This window comes from Rhineura floridana, chromosome 12 (assembly GCF_030035675.1).
Source record: "Rhineura floridana isolate rRhiFlo1 chromosome 12, rRhiFlo1.hap2, whole genome shotgun sequence".
In the NCBI taxonomy this organism is placed as follows: Eukaryota; Metazoa; Chordata; class Lepidosauria; order Squamata; family Rhineuridae; genus Rhineura; species Rhineura floridana.
This window is the reverse complement of record NC_084491.1, coordinates 1,671,404-1,688,996: the sequence shown is the minus strand read 5'-3', so window position 1 is coordinate 1,688,996 and position 17,593 is coordinate 1,671,404. Positions and strand designations below refer to the sequence as shown.

The window sequence follows — 17,593 nt, the reverse complement described above, 5'->3', positions numbered from 1 at the left end:
CAAAGGCAGCCCCACGTAGAGCGCATTGCAGTAATCTAGCTTGGAGGTTACCAGAGTATGGACAACTGAAGCCAGGTTATCCCTGTCCAGACAGGGGTGTAGATTAGATTAGTGTCTGTGTCATACCTGACCCTGACCTGGAGCAAGACACGGAGTCCTTAGATGGTGATCCACACACCCCACAGGTCAAGGACCTTGAGGAGCAGGAAGGGTTCCCTGAATATAAGGCTGAGGATTCCCCTGAGGGGCCCTCTTGGTTGATACCTGGACCTATTAGAGAAGAAGGTAGAGCCTCACGCCCTCGCCTATGCCAGTAGCTTCAGCTCCAGGCGGGAGAGCAGTGATACAGTTTGTGTCTACAGACCCAGAGTTGTCAGTCCACTCATGAGCGCTTGTGAGTAAGCAATCCTTGATGCTCCTTCACTGCCAGCAGCTGTGGCTTGGGTGTGTGGTTTAGGAGGCCAAAGGAAAGGGTCTCCTCTTGAGCTTTCCAGCTGTTGGTAGCCGCATAACTCTCTGGCTCCATGTTCTCCTCTCTTCTTCAACTCCCAGTGACAATGACCTCAGAGGGGGTCTCTCAGGCCACATTCACACCAGACATTTATTCCACTATGATTCCACTTTAGCCATGGCTTCCCCCAAAGTATCATGGGAAGTGTAGTCTGTGAAGCATGCTGAGAATTGTTAGGAGACCGCTATTCTCCCCACAGAGCTACATCTTGTCAGAGTGGTTTAACAGCCATTTCCTCTTCCCAGAAAACTCTAAGAATTGTAGCTCTGCGAGGGAGACAGGAGTCTTCTTACAGCTTTCAGGAAGGGCCCGGCATGGAGGGAGGATGATGTTGTGAGCCATGCTAGCTGGGGGTGGACTGATGCACAGGAGGGGGGAAGACTTGGACTGGGATGTTCCGGGTGGGGAAGGACCCAGTGAGGGGGTGACATCTAATCAGCCCCTGCTCTGGGCATTGACAGGCCACCTTCAGCCATCTCAGACACCCCCCGAGAGGGACCCCCGGACCGGTCCCTCACTCCTCCTCTGCTGCTGCTGCTACCACCCCTGCCAGACAGCTCTCCCCCGATGGTGCAGTCTACTCCTAGAGGGGCGTGTGTGTTTGTGCGTGGGGGGGGCATAGAGTGATCTGTGTGTGCTTCTGTTTTTGCCCTTTTCAGTAAGACCACAACCACAGGAAGCTGACATATGAAAATGCTTTTTACACAGAAAGGAAGGGCAGGGCCCCTTGAGGCTCTGAGAGGTGGTGGGGAGTGCAAGACACCAGCAGGGAGGCAGGGCGTGGGACAGAGGAGGCCTCCGTGCATATCCCACCTGCTGCTCGAACATGGAAGAGGCCGTGGTGGTGAAGAAGGGCTTGCTCTATCTGCTGCAGCACCAGACCTTTGGGAAGGTAAGGCTCAAGGGGCGGTGAGTCCTGCTGCCTTGTGTGAGTCCCCGCTTTTCCCTCGTGTCCACCAGGCTTCAGGCTAGAGGCTTCTTTCCCCCCAGGTGCCATCTCTCTCATCTTCTGGGAGTTCACCTTGGTTCACAAAAGCTGTTCAGACTCCTTAATTTGGCTGAGAGAATCACACTGTTGTTGTTATGTGCCTTCAAGTCAATTACAACTTCTGTGTGTGTACTGCCTTCAAGTCAATTCCGATTTATGGCGATGCTATGAATAGGGTTTTCATGGTAAGCGGTATTCAGAGAGGGTTTACCATTGCCTCCCTCTGAGGCTGAGAGGCAGTGACTGGCCCAAGGTCACCCAGTCAGCTTCATAGCTGTGTAGGGATTCGAACCCTGGTCTCCCAGGTTGTAGTCCAACACTCTAACCACTACACCACACCGGCTCTCAATTACAACTTATGGCGACCCTATGAATCAGCTACTTCCAAGAGCATCTGTCATGAACCACCCTGTTCAGATCTTGTAAGTTCAGGTTTGTGGCTTCCTTTATGGAATCAATCCATCTCTTGTTTGGCCTTCCTCTTTTTCTGCTTCCTTCTGTTTTTCCCAGCATTATTGTATTTTCTAGTGAATCAGGTCTTCTCATGATGTGCCCAAGTATGATAACCTCAGGTTCATCATTTTAGCTTCTAGTGATAGTTCTGGTTTTTGTTCTAACACCCAATTATTTGTCCATTTTGCGGTCCATGATATCTGCAAAGCTGTCCTCCAACACCACATTTCAAATGAGTTTATTTTTCTCTTATCCGCTTTTTTCAGTGTCCAATATTCACATCCATACAGAGATCAGGAATACCATGGTCTGAATAATCCTGACTTTAGTGTTCAGTGATACATCTTTGCATTTGAGGACCTTTTCTAGTTCTCTCACAGCTGCCCTACCCATTCCTAGCCTTCTTCTGATTTCTTGACTATTGTCTCCATTTTGGTTAATGACTGTGCCAAGGTGTTGATAATCCTTGACAAGTTCAATGTCCTCATTGTCAACGTTAAAATTACACAAATCTTCTGTTGTCATTACTTTAGTCTTCTTGACGTTCAGCTGTAGTCCTGCTTTTGTGCTTTCCTCTCTAACTTTCATCAGCATTTGTTTCAAATCATTACTGGTTTCTACTAGTAGTATGGTATATAATCTGAATATCTTCAATTATTGATATTTCCCCCTCCAATTTTCACACCTCCTTCATCTTGGTCCAATTCCACTTTTCGTATGATATGTTCTGCGTATAGATTAAATAAATAGGGTGATAAAATACACCCGTCTCATAACCTTTCCAATGGGGAACTCGTCAGTTTCTCCATATCCTGTCCGTAGAGTAGCCTCTTGTCCAGAGAACAGGTAGCACACCTTACATTACATCCCCCCAAGATCCCTTATCAGGGCATTGTTAGGGGGTAGTTTCGGGGCCTGGTCTTGGTCCCTGGGGCTTTGGCATCAGACCTTGCATCTCTGCCTCTCCCCTCCTTTTAAAACTGTTCTTGGTAAAATGACTGCTCCCTCTGAAAGTTGACCTAAATTTGCATCTATAAATATAAATTATTGCAGCTGGCCCAGGAATCATTTGATGAAGGGCAGGTTAAAAATGCTCTTAACAAAGAGATAAATAATATGCAAATTGGTGTAATGGTGTAATTTTATATATTTTGCTTCTGATTTTCCCCTCAATTATATCTTAGGTTGCTGCTGTTCTATATGTATGGCATTTTACAGTTGAACCTGAGATAAGTAGGTCATAACTTACGTTGTGAGACTTTGTATTTTACTGAGTATTTCTCATTATAATTGCTTTAATTTTTTATATTGTATTGATATTACGTTAAGTATTGATATATATTGTTTTTTCCGTTCTGTGTTGTAAACCGTCCTGGGGTCTCTTGACGAAGGGTGGTATATAAGTGGAATAAAATAAATAAATAAATAAATAATGGGCCTGGGCCCTGAGTCTTTTAAGGATCTAGCAATGTTCCAGTCCTTGATGCTGCTAAATGCTAAATTCTCATTTTTCCAGTCTTAAATTCAATTCACCACATTTCTGTATCAGTCTGTGATTTATTTGTTTTTTAACGTCCTCATGAACGTTTGTCAGCATTTTAGAGCACATTTCTCCTAATATACACATTTTATATACACTTTTGTCTAAGATACACGCACATAGAAGCCATTTCCCCTAACATGATGCACATCTGTATGTTGTTTCCATTAATATGTGCATTTTTATGCACCTTCCCCACCCTCAGAGTATACATTTTTTGGCTGAAAAAATTAAACACAGCATTTGGAGAAGTGCAAATTTTGAAGAAAACCTGCATTTCAGTTCACATATTGTTTCAGGATCTGTGAATTAGGCAGGCTTTCTTTACAGCATGAATTTAACCAAATTTCACACCCATCCCTACTAGGGACAGAGCCTTCTTGCTGGTGACTCTGCAGCCATGGAATCTCCTCGGGGAGATTCAATGGGCTTCCTTGTCCTCATTCCCCCCATCATTAGATAGTGTGTGAAAACACTTTAGTTCAAAGGGCCATCTGATTTTCTCACTGCCATTTTAATCATATTAATACTATTTTATTGCTGTAGATTGTATTTTGAAGATTGATATATATTTAATGTTAACATTACTGACATTTTCAGGCTGTTTTATTTGTATCTGCAGAAAAGTGGGTTAAAAATGAAGAGAAACAAATGAGGTAGCCAGTTAAAATATACGCCTCTGGATGATAAGACAGTATGGCAAGAGGATGGGGAGACGGAAAGTATTACTTCAGGCAACACAAAACATATGGAATTGATTAATACAGCAGGTCACAAGCAAAAATTACTTTTGAAAAGGGTTAGACAAATTCATGGAGAATAAATATATCAAAGCAATCATAGCTAAGGCAGAACGTCCATATTGATAAGCAGTCTACTCTTAACTCTTAGTCTCTGGGACAAAATGACAGAGAAGGGCTGTTGTTGTGCCCTCCTTCTCTGGGTCCTGAGGTATCTGGCTCACTACCCTTGCAAACAGGGCATTGGACATTTGGTCCGACCCGGCAAAGAGATTCTTGTTTGTTTGAAGTCAGCTCTTCAGCACAAATAAATCTCATGCGCATCAAGGCTTCTGGATAAGCAATTAAATGGGCACCTTGTTTCTGGTTGTAGCAGTTTCTGATGGCCCAGAGGAAACTGGGAGTGGGAGTCAAAGTTAAGAAAAGGTCAAAAGAAAAGTCCTTCTTGACCCAAATGATCCACAACTGAAGCTTATCTGGTAGGTCAGTAGGTGACCGAGGGGGACAGAGCAAGCAGGCTTTGTGAATGCCTTAGAGGCGCTGTGTATAGGTGAACAGGATAAAGTCTTTAGCATCCGCCAGGACTTAGACTCCAGTGTTATAGCAGGTGAATCAAGTGAGGTATGCAGAGCACAGCCTTGTCCCGATTTCTTGGATGAGTTTCAGTTGGTGCAGCTTGAGGACGTTGACAAGGTGCTTGGACAGGTTCGTGCAACCACTTCTGTGCTGGATCCTTGCCCTTCTTGGCTAATAAAAGCTAGCAGGGATGGAAGAGCCAGCTGGGCCAGGGAGGTGATTAATGCCTCTCTGTGAGAGGGGGTGGTCCCTGGCTGCCTGAAAGAGGCAGTAGTGAGACCACTCCTGAAGAAACCCTCCCTGGACCCAGAAAATCTTAATAACTATAGGCCGGTAGCAAATGTTCCATTCCTGGGCAAGGTCCTTGAACGAGTGGTTGTGGGCCAGCTCCAGACACTCTTGGATGAGACTGATTATCTGGATCCATTTCAGTCGGGCTTCAGGCCTGGTTTTGGCATGGAAACAGCCTTGGTCACCCTGTATGATGACCTTTGTCGGGAGAGAGACAGGGGGAGTGTGACTTTGCTGATTCTCCTTGATCTCTCAGCGGCTTTCGATACTATCGATACCATCGACCATGGTATACTCCTGGGGAGACTAGCTGAGTTGGGAGTGGGAGGTACTGCATTGCGGTGGTTCCACTCCTACTTGGCAGGTCGCCTCCAGAAGGTGGTGCTTGGGGAACATTACTTGGCACCCTGGACTCTCCAGTATGGGGTTCCGCAGGGGTCAGTTCTGTCCCCCATGCTGTTCAACATCTACATGAAACCGTTGGGTGGGTCATCCGGAGCTTTGGAGTGCGTTGCCATCAGTATGCTGATGACACACAGCTCTATTTCTCCTTTTCATCTTCTTCAGGTGAGGCTGTCAATGTGCTGAACTGGTGCCTGGCTGCGACAATGGACTGGATGAGGGCTAATAAACTGAGGCTCAATCCAGACAAGACTGAGATGCTGTTAGTGGGTGGTTCTTCTGACCAGATGGTGGATGTCCAACCTGTTCTGGATGGGGTTGCACGTCCCCTGAAGGAGCAGGTTCGTAGCTTGGGAGTTCTCCTAGAACCATCTCTGTCACTTGAGGCTCAGGTAGCCTCGGTGGCACGGAGTGCCTTCTACCAACTTCGGTTGGTGGCCCAATTACATCCCTATCTGGACAGGGATAACCTGGCTTCAGTTGTCCATGCTGTGGTAACCTCCAAATTAGATTACTGCAATGCACTCTACGTGGGGCTGCCTTTGAAGATGGTTCGGAAACTGCAGCTTGTGCAAAATGCAGCTTCCAGATTGGTAACAGGGACCAGACGGTCCAAACATATAAAACTGATTCTGGCCCGCTTGCATTGGCTGCCTGTATGTTTCCGAGCTCAATTCAAGGTGCTGGTTTTGACCTATAAAGCCTTACACGGCTTGGGATCACAATACCTGATGGAACGCCTCTTCCGATATGAACCCACCCGTACGCTACGGTCAAGATCAAAGGCCCTCCTCCGGGTGTCTACTCCAAGGGAAGCTCGGAGGGTGGCAACAAGGGAGAGGGCCTTCTCAGTGGTGGCCCCCAAATTATGGAATGATCTAGCTGACGAGGTGCACCTGGCACCAACACTTTTATCTTTTTGGCGCCAGGTCAAGACTTTCCTCTTCTCCCAGGCATTTTAGCATGTGTTTTAAATTGTTTTTATATTGTTTTAAATTTTAAAATTGTGTTTTAAATTGTTTTTAAAATATGTGTTTTAAATTGTATATTTGTTTTAATGTTTTTGATTGCTGTAAACCGCCCAGAGATCTTCAGCTATGGGGCGGTATACAAGTGCAATAAATAAATAAATAAACACAAGAAGATCCTGCTGGATCAGGCCAGTGGGCCACCTAGTCCAGCATCCTGTTCTCACAGTGGCCAACCACGTGCCCATGGGAAACCTGCAAGCAGGACCTGAGTGCAACAACACTCTCCCCTCCTGCAGTTTCCATCTGCGGGTGTTTGACAGCATACAGCCTCCGCCTATGGAGGTAGAGTGTGGCTAGGAGCCATTGATGGCCTTATCCTCCATGAATTTGTCTAATCTTTCTAAGCTATCCGAGTTGACGGCCATCACCGCCTTTTATGGGAGCGGATTCCATAGTTTAACTATGCACTGCATGAAAAAGTCCTTTCTTTTGTCTGTCCTGAATCTTCTAACATTCAGCTTTATTGATTGTCCACGAGTTCTAGTGTTATGAGAGAGGGAGAAAAACTTTTCTCTATCCACTTTCTCAATGCCATGAATAGTTTTATACACTTCTATCATGTCGCTTCTGAGTCACCTTTTCTCTAAATGAAAAAGGCCCAAATGCTGCAACCTTTCCTCATAGGGGAGTCACTCCATCCCCTTCATCATTCTGGTCGTCCTTTTCTGAGCCTTTTACAACTCTACAATATCCTTTGTGAGGTGAGGAGACCAGAACAGACCCAGTATTCCAAATGTGACCACACCATAGATTTATACAATGGCATTATGATATCAGCAGTTTTATTTTCAATACCTTTCCTAATGATCTCCAGCATGGAGTTTGCCTTTTTCACAGCTGCCGCACACTGGGTCAGCATCTTCATCGAGCTTTCCACTGTGACCCCAAAGTCTTGTTCCTGGTCAGTCACTGCCAGTTCAGACCCCATGAGCATATATGGTAAATTAAGATATTTTGCTCCAATACGCATACCTTTACACTTGTTTAGATTGAATTGCATTGCCATTTTACCACCCATTCAGGTCCTTTTGGAGCTCTTCGCAATCCCTTTTTGTTTTAACAACCCTGAACCATTAGCAAACTTGGCCACCTCACTGCTCACCCCTAACTCTAGATCATTTATGAACAAGATAACATAGTGGGGAGGAGAGCCTGGTGGGGAGTCCAGAGCCTGTGAGTTTAAATCCCTGCTCATGTCTCCTGGGTGTCAAGGGCCAGCTAAAGATCACCCCCACAGGGAGTGGCTCAGGGGTTACGTGCCCTGCCACCTGTGCAGCCGTGGGCAAGCGGCATAGTCCCAAGGAGCCCAGTTGCCCCCCAGCTGGCACTTGCGGATAAGGAAGGGGCTGGGTGGTGCAGCTGTGGCAAGCTGAGCAGGCCCTAGCCAGCTGGGGAGGACTAGCCTCAGAGGGAGGCAATGGTAAACCCCCTCTGAATAGAGCTTACCATGTAATCCCTATTCAGAGGGTAGCCGTAATTCAGGATCGACTTGAAGGCAGTCCATTTCCATTTTAAAAAGCAATACCAATCCTTGGGGGACTCCGTTTCCTACAGCCCTCCATTGGGAGAACTGTCCATTTACTTAGCCAATTCCTGATCCACATGAGGCCCTCTCCTCTTATTCCATAGCTGCTTACTCAGGAGTCTTTGTGAGGTACCTTGCTGAAACACTTTTTGAAAGTCCAAGTACACTGTGTCCACTGGATCACCTCTATCTAGATGCTTGCTGAAGAGGTGAAGAGAAGGTACCATGCAGGCTGGGCCGTGACTGGTATTTTCTCTTCTCAGAAATGGCGGAAGTTCTGGGGTGTGTTGTACAGAGAGTGTGCCTTTGCTGCAGCTTGCCTGGAGCTCCTGGATGGCTCTCAACCTCCGTCCACAGAGAAGGCCAAGAAAGGAGACAGCACCAGGCGCCTCATTAAGCTGGATAACTGTGTGCATGTGGCTGAGGCCAGTCAAGGAACCAGCAGTCCCAAGGAGACTGTCCCTTTCATCCTTGAGACCACTGAGAAGTGTTACTTCTTGGCAGCTGAGAGAGCTGAGGCAGCTGACTGGATTCTGGAGCTGTGTGAACAGGCTTTTGTGGTGAGGATAATGGTGGCCAAGGAGTTGCATGATCATGTCTCATAATGAGAATGGAGGGGTGGAAAACTGGATCTCATAATCTTGTGTGTGTGTATATATAACAGTTTAGAAACCATCTTGCACTGGCCCATTGTGTGAGATCCCTTCCCTACTGGCAAAGAGCTGCTGTGATGGTACAGGATGGCCTGTCAACAAACAATTTAATGTGAAGGTGCTAGCTAGTTGTGGTTCAAAAAAGTAACTTTTTCAAGCTCTGGGTCCACATATGGCTAATGGCTCATGTCATGTTCAGGCACATTGTGCAGTGCTCACACCTGTGGCAATTATCATAGGGCTGCAATCTCACAGCACCCTAGCCTAGCTATTTCCCCAGCGATCTTTAAAGGGGGGAGGAGAGACTGTTTCATTGAGTGCTTCAAAACAAGTGCATGCTCATTTATTGCTGTGCAGCCAAGCTGTCTCTGCCAGGGCTGTGGCCTGCTTGCACACACCGGCTCTCACAGGGACTGCTCTGTAGAGCAGGGATGAAGGGAAAAAAGGAAATCAAGCACACCCAGCAGTTTTGGAAAGCCCACCCTGTGCTGATCCCTTTCAGAGGTTGAAGGGGTCAGTGCAGGGTGGGCTTTCCAATAAGGTCTCACCCATCAGCCGATGTCATGGGTGGTGGGCATGGGACCCCCTGGTGGGCTGGAGTTTCCCTATCCCTTTCCTAGTACAACAAATCCACTTTTAACATTATTTTATTATAATGACTTTTTGCAGTGAGGAAAATAAGGGGGAAATGCACTGAAAAGTGTGGGATGAAAGAATTATTGATGGGGACATGTATAAACACCATGGAAGCAAATCAGGATGAATGCTTGGTGAACAGTTCGCTTGGAGGAGCCCTGTGTTTATTTTTACTGATGGAGATCTCTAAACTTCCTCGCTGTTAAAGCGGTACAACAATGGTACCAATAACCTAGGGAGGTGGTGGGCTCTCCAACCCTGCAGGCCTTCAAGAGGCAGCTGGACAGCTGCCTCTGGGGTATTTATTTATTTATTCTCATTATTTTTACCCCGCCCTTTTTCCAAAACTGGAACTCACGGCTGCTTCCAGATAAAAGCACACATATAATTAAAAACATACAAAAGTCTAGATTAAAATCAAATTAAACTATTTACAGTATTAAAAGCATTCATACATACAGTTAAAATAATTCAAACTCAGTTTAAAATAATACAATTAGACAATAGCAATGCAGCACCCTTCAAGTCCTGTCCTTAACAGCTTTCAGTTCCAAAGGCTTGCCAATGGAAGGACTGCAAGGAGGGGGCCATTCTTGCTTCCCTAGGAAGGGAGTTCCAAAGCCTCAGGGCAGCCACCAAAAAGGCCCTATCTCACGTCCCCACTAGTCATGCTTGTGAGGACGTAGGTATTGAGAGAAGGGCCTCTCCTGAGGATCTCAGGGCCCGGGTAGACTCATATAGGGAGATACGGTCTGACAGATAGCCTGGACCTAAGCCATATAGGGCTTTATAGGTCATAACCAGCACCTTGAATTGTGTCCGGAAACAGAGTGGCAACCAGTGGAGCTTTTGTAACAGGGGAGTCGTATGGTCCCTGTAACCAGCCCCAGTTAAAATTCTGGCTGCAGCATGTTGCACCAACTGAAGTTTCCGAACAGTCTTCAGAGGCAGCCCCACGTAGAGCGCGTTACAGTCATCTAAATGGGTGTAACTAAGGCATGTGTCACCATGGCCAAATCAGACGGCTCAAGGGTATGCTTTAACTTGGATTCCTGAATTGAGCAGGGGGTTGGACTTGATGGCCTTAGGGGTCCCTTCCAACTTTACTATTCTATGATTCTAAGTCAGCCTCACAGAAGCCCAACAACCATCAATGCAGAAGGCGTTAAAAAGGCTATCAGAGGGTCCTAGTCATGATGGCTATTGCGTGCATGTCCTGTGTCAGGGCTTCCTAAAGGCATCTGATTGACCACTATGAGGATGCTGGATTAGATGGGCCTTTGGTCTGACTGAGCAGCCAGGCTCTTGTTCCGTGTAGTACTGCAAGGTTGCCATGTTTGGTCGGGGTTCAGTTCCTTGTAGCCTCCAACAGCAGCTTCCTTTGCCAGGCTACTGCTGAAAAGAAGCTCTTCTCTCCTGACGGAGGTGATTAGATTTTAACTGGAGAAGCCAGTAAAAGGAGCCTAGCACCATGGTTTGCAAGCCGCTCGTGGTTCATCTTCTCTTTGGTTTTAGAGAAGCACTGAAGACTGCAGGGTGATGTTTGAGAAGGACCTCCTGAAAGGCACTTCACCCGTTCTCTCGATGGTAGAGAATTCCCTGTACAGCCCCACCTGCAAAGGTAGGATAAGAGTACAATGGACTGCTTTCAAGTCGGTCCCAACTTATGGCTACCCTACAAAGAGGGTTTTCGTGGTAAGCGGTATTCAGAGGGGTTTCCCATTGCCTTCCTCTGAGGCTGAGAGGCAGTGACTGGCCCAAGGTCACCCAGTGAGCTTCATGGCTGTGCGGGGATTTGAACCCTTGTCTCCCAGGTCATAGTCCAGCACCTTAACCACTACACCACATGGGCAATATCTGCAATATCTGGAGGGCCAGAGGTTCTGCACACTTGTCTTAGTTGAACATAACCCCAGGCAGGCATCTCCTTCATGGACCAATGCTTCAATTCTAAATTGCCCTTTGCTACACTAGGAATTTGCACTTGCAATGCAGAAGAATCAGCCTCTCCCCTAAGATTACATTTCAATTTGTTCTCTTACCCAATCCATTACTTATTTCAAACATTGATTCAGATCCTGCATAGCCTCCCTGGAATGAGGTAGAAGAGAGCTTGTTTGTTCCAGTGGCTAGAGAGGTAGTTGTTGCCCAGAAATCACATAGCCAAAGTGTTGCCCTTTTCTGAACCTTTTCCAACAGCACATGGACTGCCTTCAAGTCGATCCTGACTTATGGCTACCCTATGAATAGAGTTTTCATGGTAAGCGGTATTCAGAGGGGGTTTACCATTGCCTCCCTCTGAGGTTAGTCCTCCCCAGCTTGCCAGGGCCAGCTCAGCTTGCCACAGCTGCACCAGCCAGCCCCTTCCTTGTCAGCAAGTGCCAGCTGGGGGGCAACTTGGCTCCTTGGGACTATGCCGCTTGCCCACGGCTGCACAGGTGGCAGGGCACGTAACCCCTGAGCCACTCCCTGTGGGGGTGATCTTTAGCTGGCCCTTGATGCCCAGGAGACACAAGCAGGGATTAGAACTCACAGACTCTGGACTCCCAGCCAGGCTCTCCTCCCCACTGGGCTATACCAGTACAATAGACCCTGGGCTGTGGAGGGGAGATGGCTGCCATGATCTCATGGCCTACAGGCACGCAGGTGCGGAGCCAATAAAGGTTAGACAGAGTGATATAAAGAGAAACTTTGATGGGAGTAAGCAAACAGGTCAGAGGCATTTGTCAATCCCAGCAGACATCCTGGGGAGGTGAGAGAGAAAGAGGTGTGGCTGGGCATGTGTGGTCCCTCCCATGTTGTGAGCCTGCCTTCACCGGGTAGGCGTGAGAAGCAGAGCCTCTCGTGCAAGCTCTGCCGCTGCTCCTTCTTCTGCCCAAGGCATCATGGAAAATCTGCCTCGGCCACAGCTCTTGCTTGCCCTCTCTGCTTCCTGCCTGTGGTTTGGCAGGCCCAAGGCCTGAGCAGCTATGTGGAGGCTCTTAACCGCCTGATGCTCTCCAGGCACTTATCGGCCCTTCCTCATTTCCTGCCCCCCCCTCCACTTGCCGCTGCTCCCAGCACCAGGAGCCCAGGGCAGTTCCGGCCTGTCTTCCTGAGCAGCCCTTTGTCCTTCAACAGCCATGGGAGAGAAGGCTGGGGCAGGACGCTGGAGAGGAGTGTGGTGTTGCCCGGCACAAGGAGGGGCATGGCCACAGCTCAAGGGGGGCTCTTCTGCTTCTCCTTTACGGTTGGGGCCCTGTGCTCTTTTGCTGCCCTCACAGTGCCTCCTGTCCCTGGGCAGCTGCTTCCTGCACCCACGGCTGGAATCCAGGCACGCTTTGGGGCAGCTTTCTCCAGCTGGTGCCCTCCAGCTCTTTTGGGTTACAGCTCCCATCATCCCCAGACCGCTCCCCAGAGCAGCCTCAGCAGCGGAAGTCGTGCTGGCTGAGGATGGTGGACATTGTAGCCCAAATGTGGAAAGCTGGCTTAGTGCAAGCTGTGTGAGTGCGGGCACAGAAGGGAGGATGGCAAGGGCAGCCTTGCCTGTGCTGCAGCCTGAGCGTCTTAAGGGTGCTGGGCATGGTTAATTCCCCAGCGCGCTGCAGCCAGGACCCTGGGCCTGGGCTGATGAAGACTGGCCCAACTGCCAGCCCTCAACGGGACGGCAGTGCAAGTGTCCCCGCACCAAGCACCCATCTGAGGTCATCAGGGCATTTTTCCTTACAGCCGCTGAGAAGAGCTTTCCGGTGGCAGTGAGGGCAACAGAGGCCTCTGAGCGCTGTCGGCTGTGGGGCCGGTTTCTTCTTTGTGCCACAGCGGATGCCTTGGAACTGTGTGGCCTGGAGAAGGTGGACGTGGTCTGTGCGTGGCCGTACAAGTTCCTGCGGAGATTTGGTCATGATAAGGTAAGGCCAATGACCCCTGGTGCCACCGCCTGGCCACTGGTCATCCTCCCAGCCACGCTTCTGCTTCCCATATCCATGCCTTAGCCAGCATCGCTGTCTCCTCCCTTCCTCTGCGTAGCTGCTGTTTGTGGGGAGGTCCTGCTCATTTGCCAACAGTGGACTTCATAAGATGCTGGAAGGGGAGTGAGAGGGAGAGAGAAGCTGGGCTGGCAATTGCCATTGCAGTCAGGGGCCCCAGCACAAACCTGACATATTGTAGCAGCAGCACTTCAGACTCATTTTGCCAAGCCTGGGACACAAGGCTGGCATCTATTAGGGCAATTGCTCCGGGGGCCATGCCTGCAAGGGAGCCCACACTCTGAGTTGTTTTTTTTTAAAGTAAGTCTCAGCATAAAAAGGGAGCACGTTAGCCTCTGAGAAGAGTCCTTGCCCTTTTGTGCTGATTGGAGCCAAACAGGGTGAAAGGAGGTGAGTCAGCTACTGAGAAGATTCTTCTCAGTAGCTAACACACACAGCCTCCCGTTTTATGCTTAAGGGCTCCTAGGGATGTCTGTGGTAGTGGAGGCAAGCAGTTGAGGTGGGGATGCCAATAAGCTGCCTAAATGGGAAAGTGACAAGTGCCTAGGGGGCCCTTTTGGGAAGTTGCCTGGGGTTGGGTGGGGTTTTTTGGGAGGGGTGGGGGCCCTTTTGGGAATTGCCTGGGTGTGTGTGTGTTTGGGAGTCCCTGGCTGGTGAGCAAAGTGAGCAAGAAAGGCAGTGCCCCCCTGGTTTAATAATAAATAATAAAAAAATGTGTTAGTCTTGAAGATAGCACAAGACTTGCTTTGTAGTACATTATTTCATGTGTTCTTTCCAGGAGAAGGGGGCCCTATTTTGGATACTTCACCAGGGCCCCCAACCACCTTCATCTGAGGAGGGGTGCGTGGCAGTTTCTGAGACGGGCTCTCAAACACATCTCCCAAGTCACAGATGGAGAAAAGCTGAAGTGAGGGAGGGGGAGGAGAGGAGGCAGCTGAGATGAGAGCCAAGTCTGGGAGGGGGTGCTCTGGGGGGGATTGCAGGGCTGCAGAGTGGGCTACAGGGTCCTTTCCTGCCAGTTTTAGGTCAGGGGGGGGCTGTGCAGGCACAGAGCCTTTCTTTTCCTCTGCTTTCACTCCCCCTGTGGGATGGCCCCAGGGACTTCTCTTTCCACCCCTCAGGAAGGAACCACGCAGAGCGCCAGATCTCTACGGTGATGTTGTGGGGTGAGCTAGATGAGAAAGGACAGCTCTGTTGCAGGAGCTCCCATCTCTTGAAATTTGGGGGGGGGACACCTCAGGCTTGGGGGTGAATGAGGGACTGAAGGAGCCGCAGTCTCATGGGAAGGAAAAAAGGCAACCGAGAAAGACTCTATAGAGAAAAATTCGTAAGGCCTGGCTTTGAGGACTGTGCTGCAACTAAGAGCCAAAGTTGCTACTCTCTGGATGCAGCCCGCCTGTCACAAACGGTACATCTGAAGTTCACCTGACTTGCCTTTGGCCACGTGCAGCTGGGAGCAAGGTGGAGAGCCAAAGGAACCTTCCTGCCGCTTCTGGTGCAGAAAGCTAAAAGGGGGGTTCCATTGCAAAGCAGCAAGTGCCCACCTGTCAGTCAGTGACATCACTCCGATGGGTGTGTGACATCAGCTGGAGCCAGCCCCTTCATGTTCAGGAATCCTGCCAAACTCAGCAGGATTTAACCCCTCAGTCATCAGCTGATGAAAATGAAATAGACTGCCTTCAAGTCGATTCCGACTTATGGTGACGCTCCGAATAGGGTTTTCATGGTAAGCGGTATTCAGAGGGGGTTTCCCATTGCCTCCCTCTGAGGCTGAGAGGCAGTGACTGGCCCAAGGCCACCCAGTGCGCTTCGTGGCTGTGTGGGGATTCGAACCCTGGTCTCCCAGGTCATAGTCCAACACTCTAACCACTCTAAATGCTGGTGTGTTGCCTGCTTGCACCAGTTCCCCACGGGACAGAGCTTTGTTCCAGCTGAACAGCAGCTTAAAATGCTCTGCTCCACTAGAGAAATCCATGTGAGACTTAGTCCCACTAAGGGTGGCACAGAGTAGATGGGACTGGGAGCAATGAGCTACCTCTGCTTGTGTCTGTACGCGCATGGCCCTTTTGGTAGGACCATTGCCCTCAGAGCTCCGGGGTGGTGGTGGTGGTGGCACCTAGGGAGAGGGCCTTCTCTGTGGCAGCCCCTAAGTTGTGGAACTCCCTCCCACACAGAGGTGCATCTGGCACCTTCACTACACAGTTTTTGTTGAATGCTGGAGATGAACTTTTTAGCTCAGGCCGTTGATGCTTCAGATGTATACTTTTAGAACCCACCGTATTTTTGAGATTGTCATTTGCTTTAAACTATTTTTACTGTTGTATTTTAAATTGCTGTGACCCGCCCTATGACTTTAGGGTGAAAAGGTAGGTAATAAATCATCATCATCATCTAAAAACTGGCCTCAGGAGATCTTGTGTTTCTTCTGCTAGGTAATCTTCTCATTTGAAGCTGGGCGGAGATGCACTTCAGGGGAAGGCAGCTTTGAATTTGCAACCAAGCAGGGCAATGAGATTATCCAGGCCATCGAAGCCGCCATCAATGCACAGAGAAATTCATGCCAGGGAGGCTCCCCCAACGCACTTTCAAGTGCCACCCTTCCTGCCAGGGCCACCAGCCAAGCCATGTCTGATGAAGGTGCCCGGGGAGGGGAGGACATGGCACCTGATGAAGGGCAATCGTTCCAGGCACCAGGCACCACATTCCTCTCAGTGGGGCGCAGCTGGCGAGGGAAGCCAGTGGAGGGCAAACGAGTGAAGCCCACTGTCAGCTGTCCCCTCTCCAACACCAAGCACCTGTTTATGAAGTTGTCTGATCCTCACCCTAGACACGGATCCCAGTGTGGACCCTGGGGGTTGGAGCCAGCAGGAAGAGTGCCTCAGGTCGCAAGGGGATTAGAGTCAGCGTATGCAGACCCATTTGATACCATCTCCAAATCACTGGGGGGTACTGACGGCGGCAACTTCCCCCTGCCCAGCACTGAGGGGGCACCAGCTCCATCTGCCTTGCGTTGCCGAACTGGAGGACTGGGCCTGGTTCCTGCCTCTACGGAGCTAGAGCATATATACGATGACCTGGAGGATCTGGTCCACTTGGTTTATGATGAGCCCCAGGAATTCAAGGGGGAGGCCTGGAAGCTGCAAGCCACTGTGAAGGACCCCGTTGGCCACGAATATCCCTACGACCCAAGCCTGGATGATTACTCTGTGCCCAAAGTGGCAGTGTACGCGCCAGAGCGACTGCACAGGCAGCATAAAAACGTGCTTGGAGAAACACGAAAATGATCACATGATTTCAAGCTTCAAGAGCAAGAAGAAAGCACAGTGAAAGGTGGAGAAGATGGATGGCAGAGGGAAAGATTCAGAGGCTCACTTTGTTTAAGTTGTCTTGGGAGACAAGCCAGGATACTGGGCAGTCTCTCTCTCTCTCTCTGAGTTTAAACACATTTATAGAGGAGACTTTCTGGTGATTACTACTGCATGGGTGAGGAGATCCAACTCTGAAAAAGACCCAGCTTGTTGCAATTTTAAAGGAGGTGTTCCATGTGATGCATTATGAACCAGTACTGCTTTTTGATTTTTTAAAAAAGATTTGAAGTATATTTGAGGCTGAAGAATCTAAGACCCAGCTATTCTGTACACATGCATAGACTTGAATTGTAACAAAGTGTATGTTTTCTAATTAAATTGCAAGCTGTCCTGATTAGGGTTGCCAGGTGTCTGGGTTTTGCCCGAAGACTCCAGTTTTGGGGGGTTCTCTCTGGGTCTTCAGGTGAGTCACCTTAATCTCTGGACTCTTAGCTTTAATTTTTAAAAAGTTAAGCTGGATCTTTGCCCACTTTCTGAATTTAATTCAAAAAGAAATACCAGATTAACAAGTGTCAAGGCTGTTCAAGTGACGGGTAACTCATTAATGTGGTTCTCAAGAGGGAAACCGGCTTGAATTCTGTCTGGACACCTCAAAGCGGGCTTCTCTTGCCTTTGTAGGGTGATTAGGACACCGTAAGGCAGATCTCTCTGTCTCTCTCTCTCTCTGTCTCTCACACACACACAAACAACTTTTCTTTCTTCCGCAGACTGTTTTGTATGTCTTGCTTTGCATGATGCTTTCCTTCCACAGCAGCTGGGTCAGGAAGGTGCTGTGCAACAGTGATCCAGCATTCCCAGGTCTCAGTGCCTTTGGCCATGTCGCCAGAGCTGTCAAGACAGGGGCAAGGGAGCCTTTGCACGAGGGCCCAGCTGACCAGGAGGACCATAACCAGGCTGACCACAAAGCCATACCA

General features: G+C 49.0%; 1 protein-coding gene across 1 annotated transcript; it reads left to right on the top strand.

The window, feature by feature from the left end:
• Positions 1–1,263: 1,263 nt before the first annotated feature.
• DOK2 (docking protein 2) lies at positions 1,264–17,005 on the top strand. The gene is made up of 5 exons (XM_061592701.1): positions 1,264–1,403; positions 8,321–8,617; positions 10,862–10,967; positions 13,055–13,233; positions 15,744–17,005. Exons 1-5 carry the CDS (start codon positions 1,338–1,340, stop codon positions 16,593–16,595), a joined length of 1,500 nt encoding a protein of 499 aa, XP_061448685.1. The 5' UTR covers positions 1,264–1,337; the 3' UTR covers positions 16,596–17,005.
• Positions 17,006–17,593: the final 588 nt, after the last annotated feature.

Coding starts and splice junctions, on each gene's coding strand:
- DOK2 (XM_061592701.1), top strand. CDS start 1,338: ATGGAAGAGGCCGTGGTGGTGAAGAAGGGCTTGCTCTATCTGCTGCAG. Junction 1,404..8,320: donor AGCACCAGACCTTTGGGAAG/GTAAGGCTCAAG, acceptor TTCTCTTCTCAG/AAATGGCGGAAGTTCTGGGG. Junction 13,234..15,743: donor GGAGATTTGGTCATGATAAG/GTAAGGCCAATG, acceptor TTCTTCTGCTAG/GTAATCTTCTCATTTGAAGC.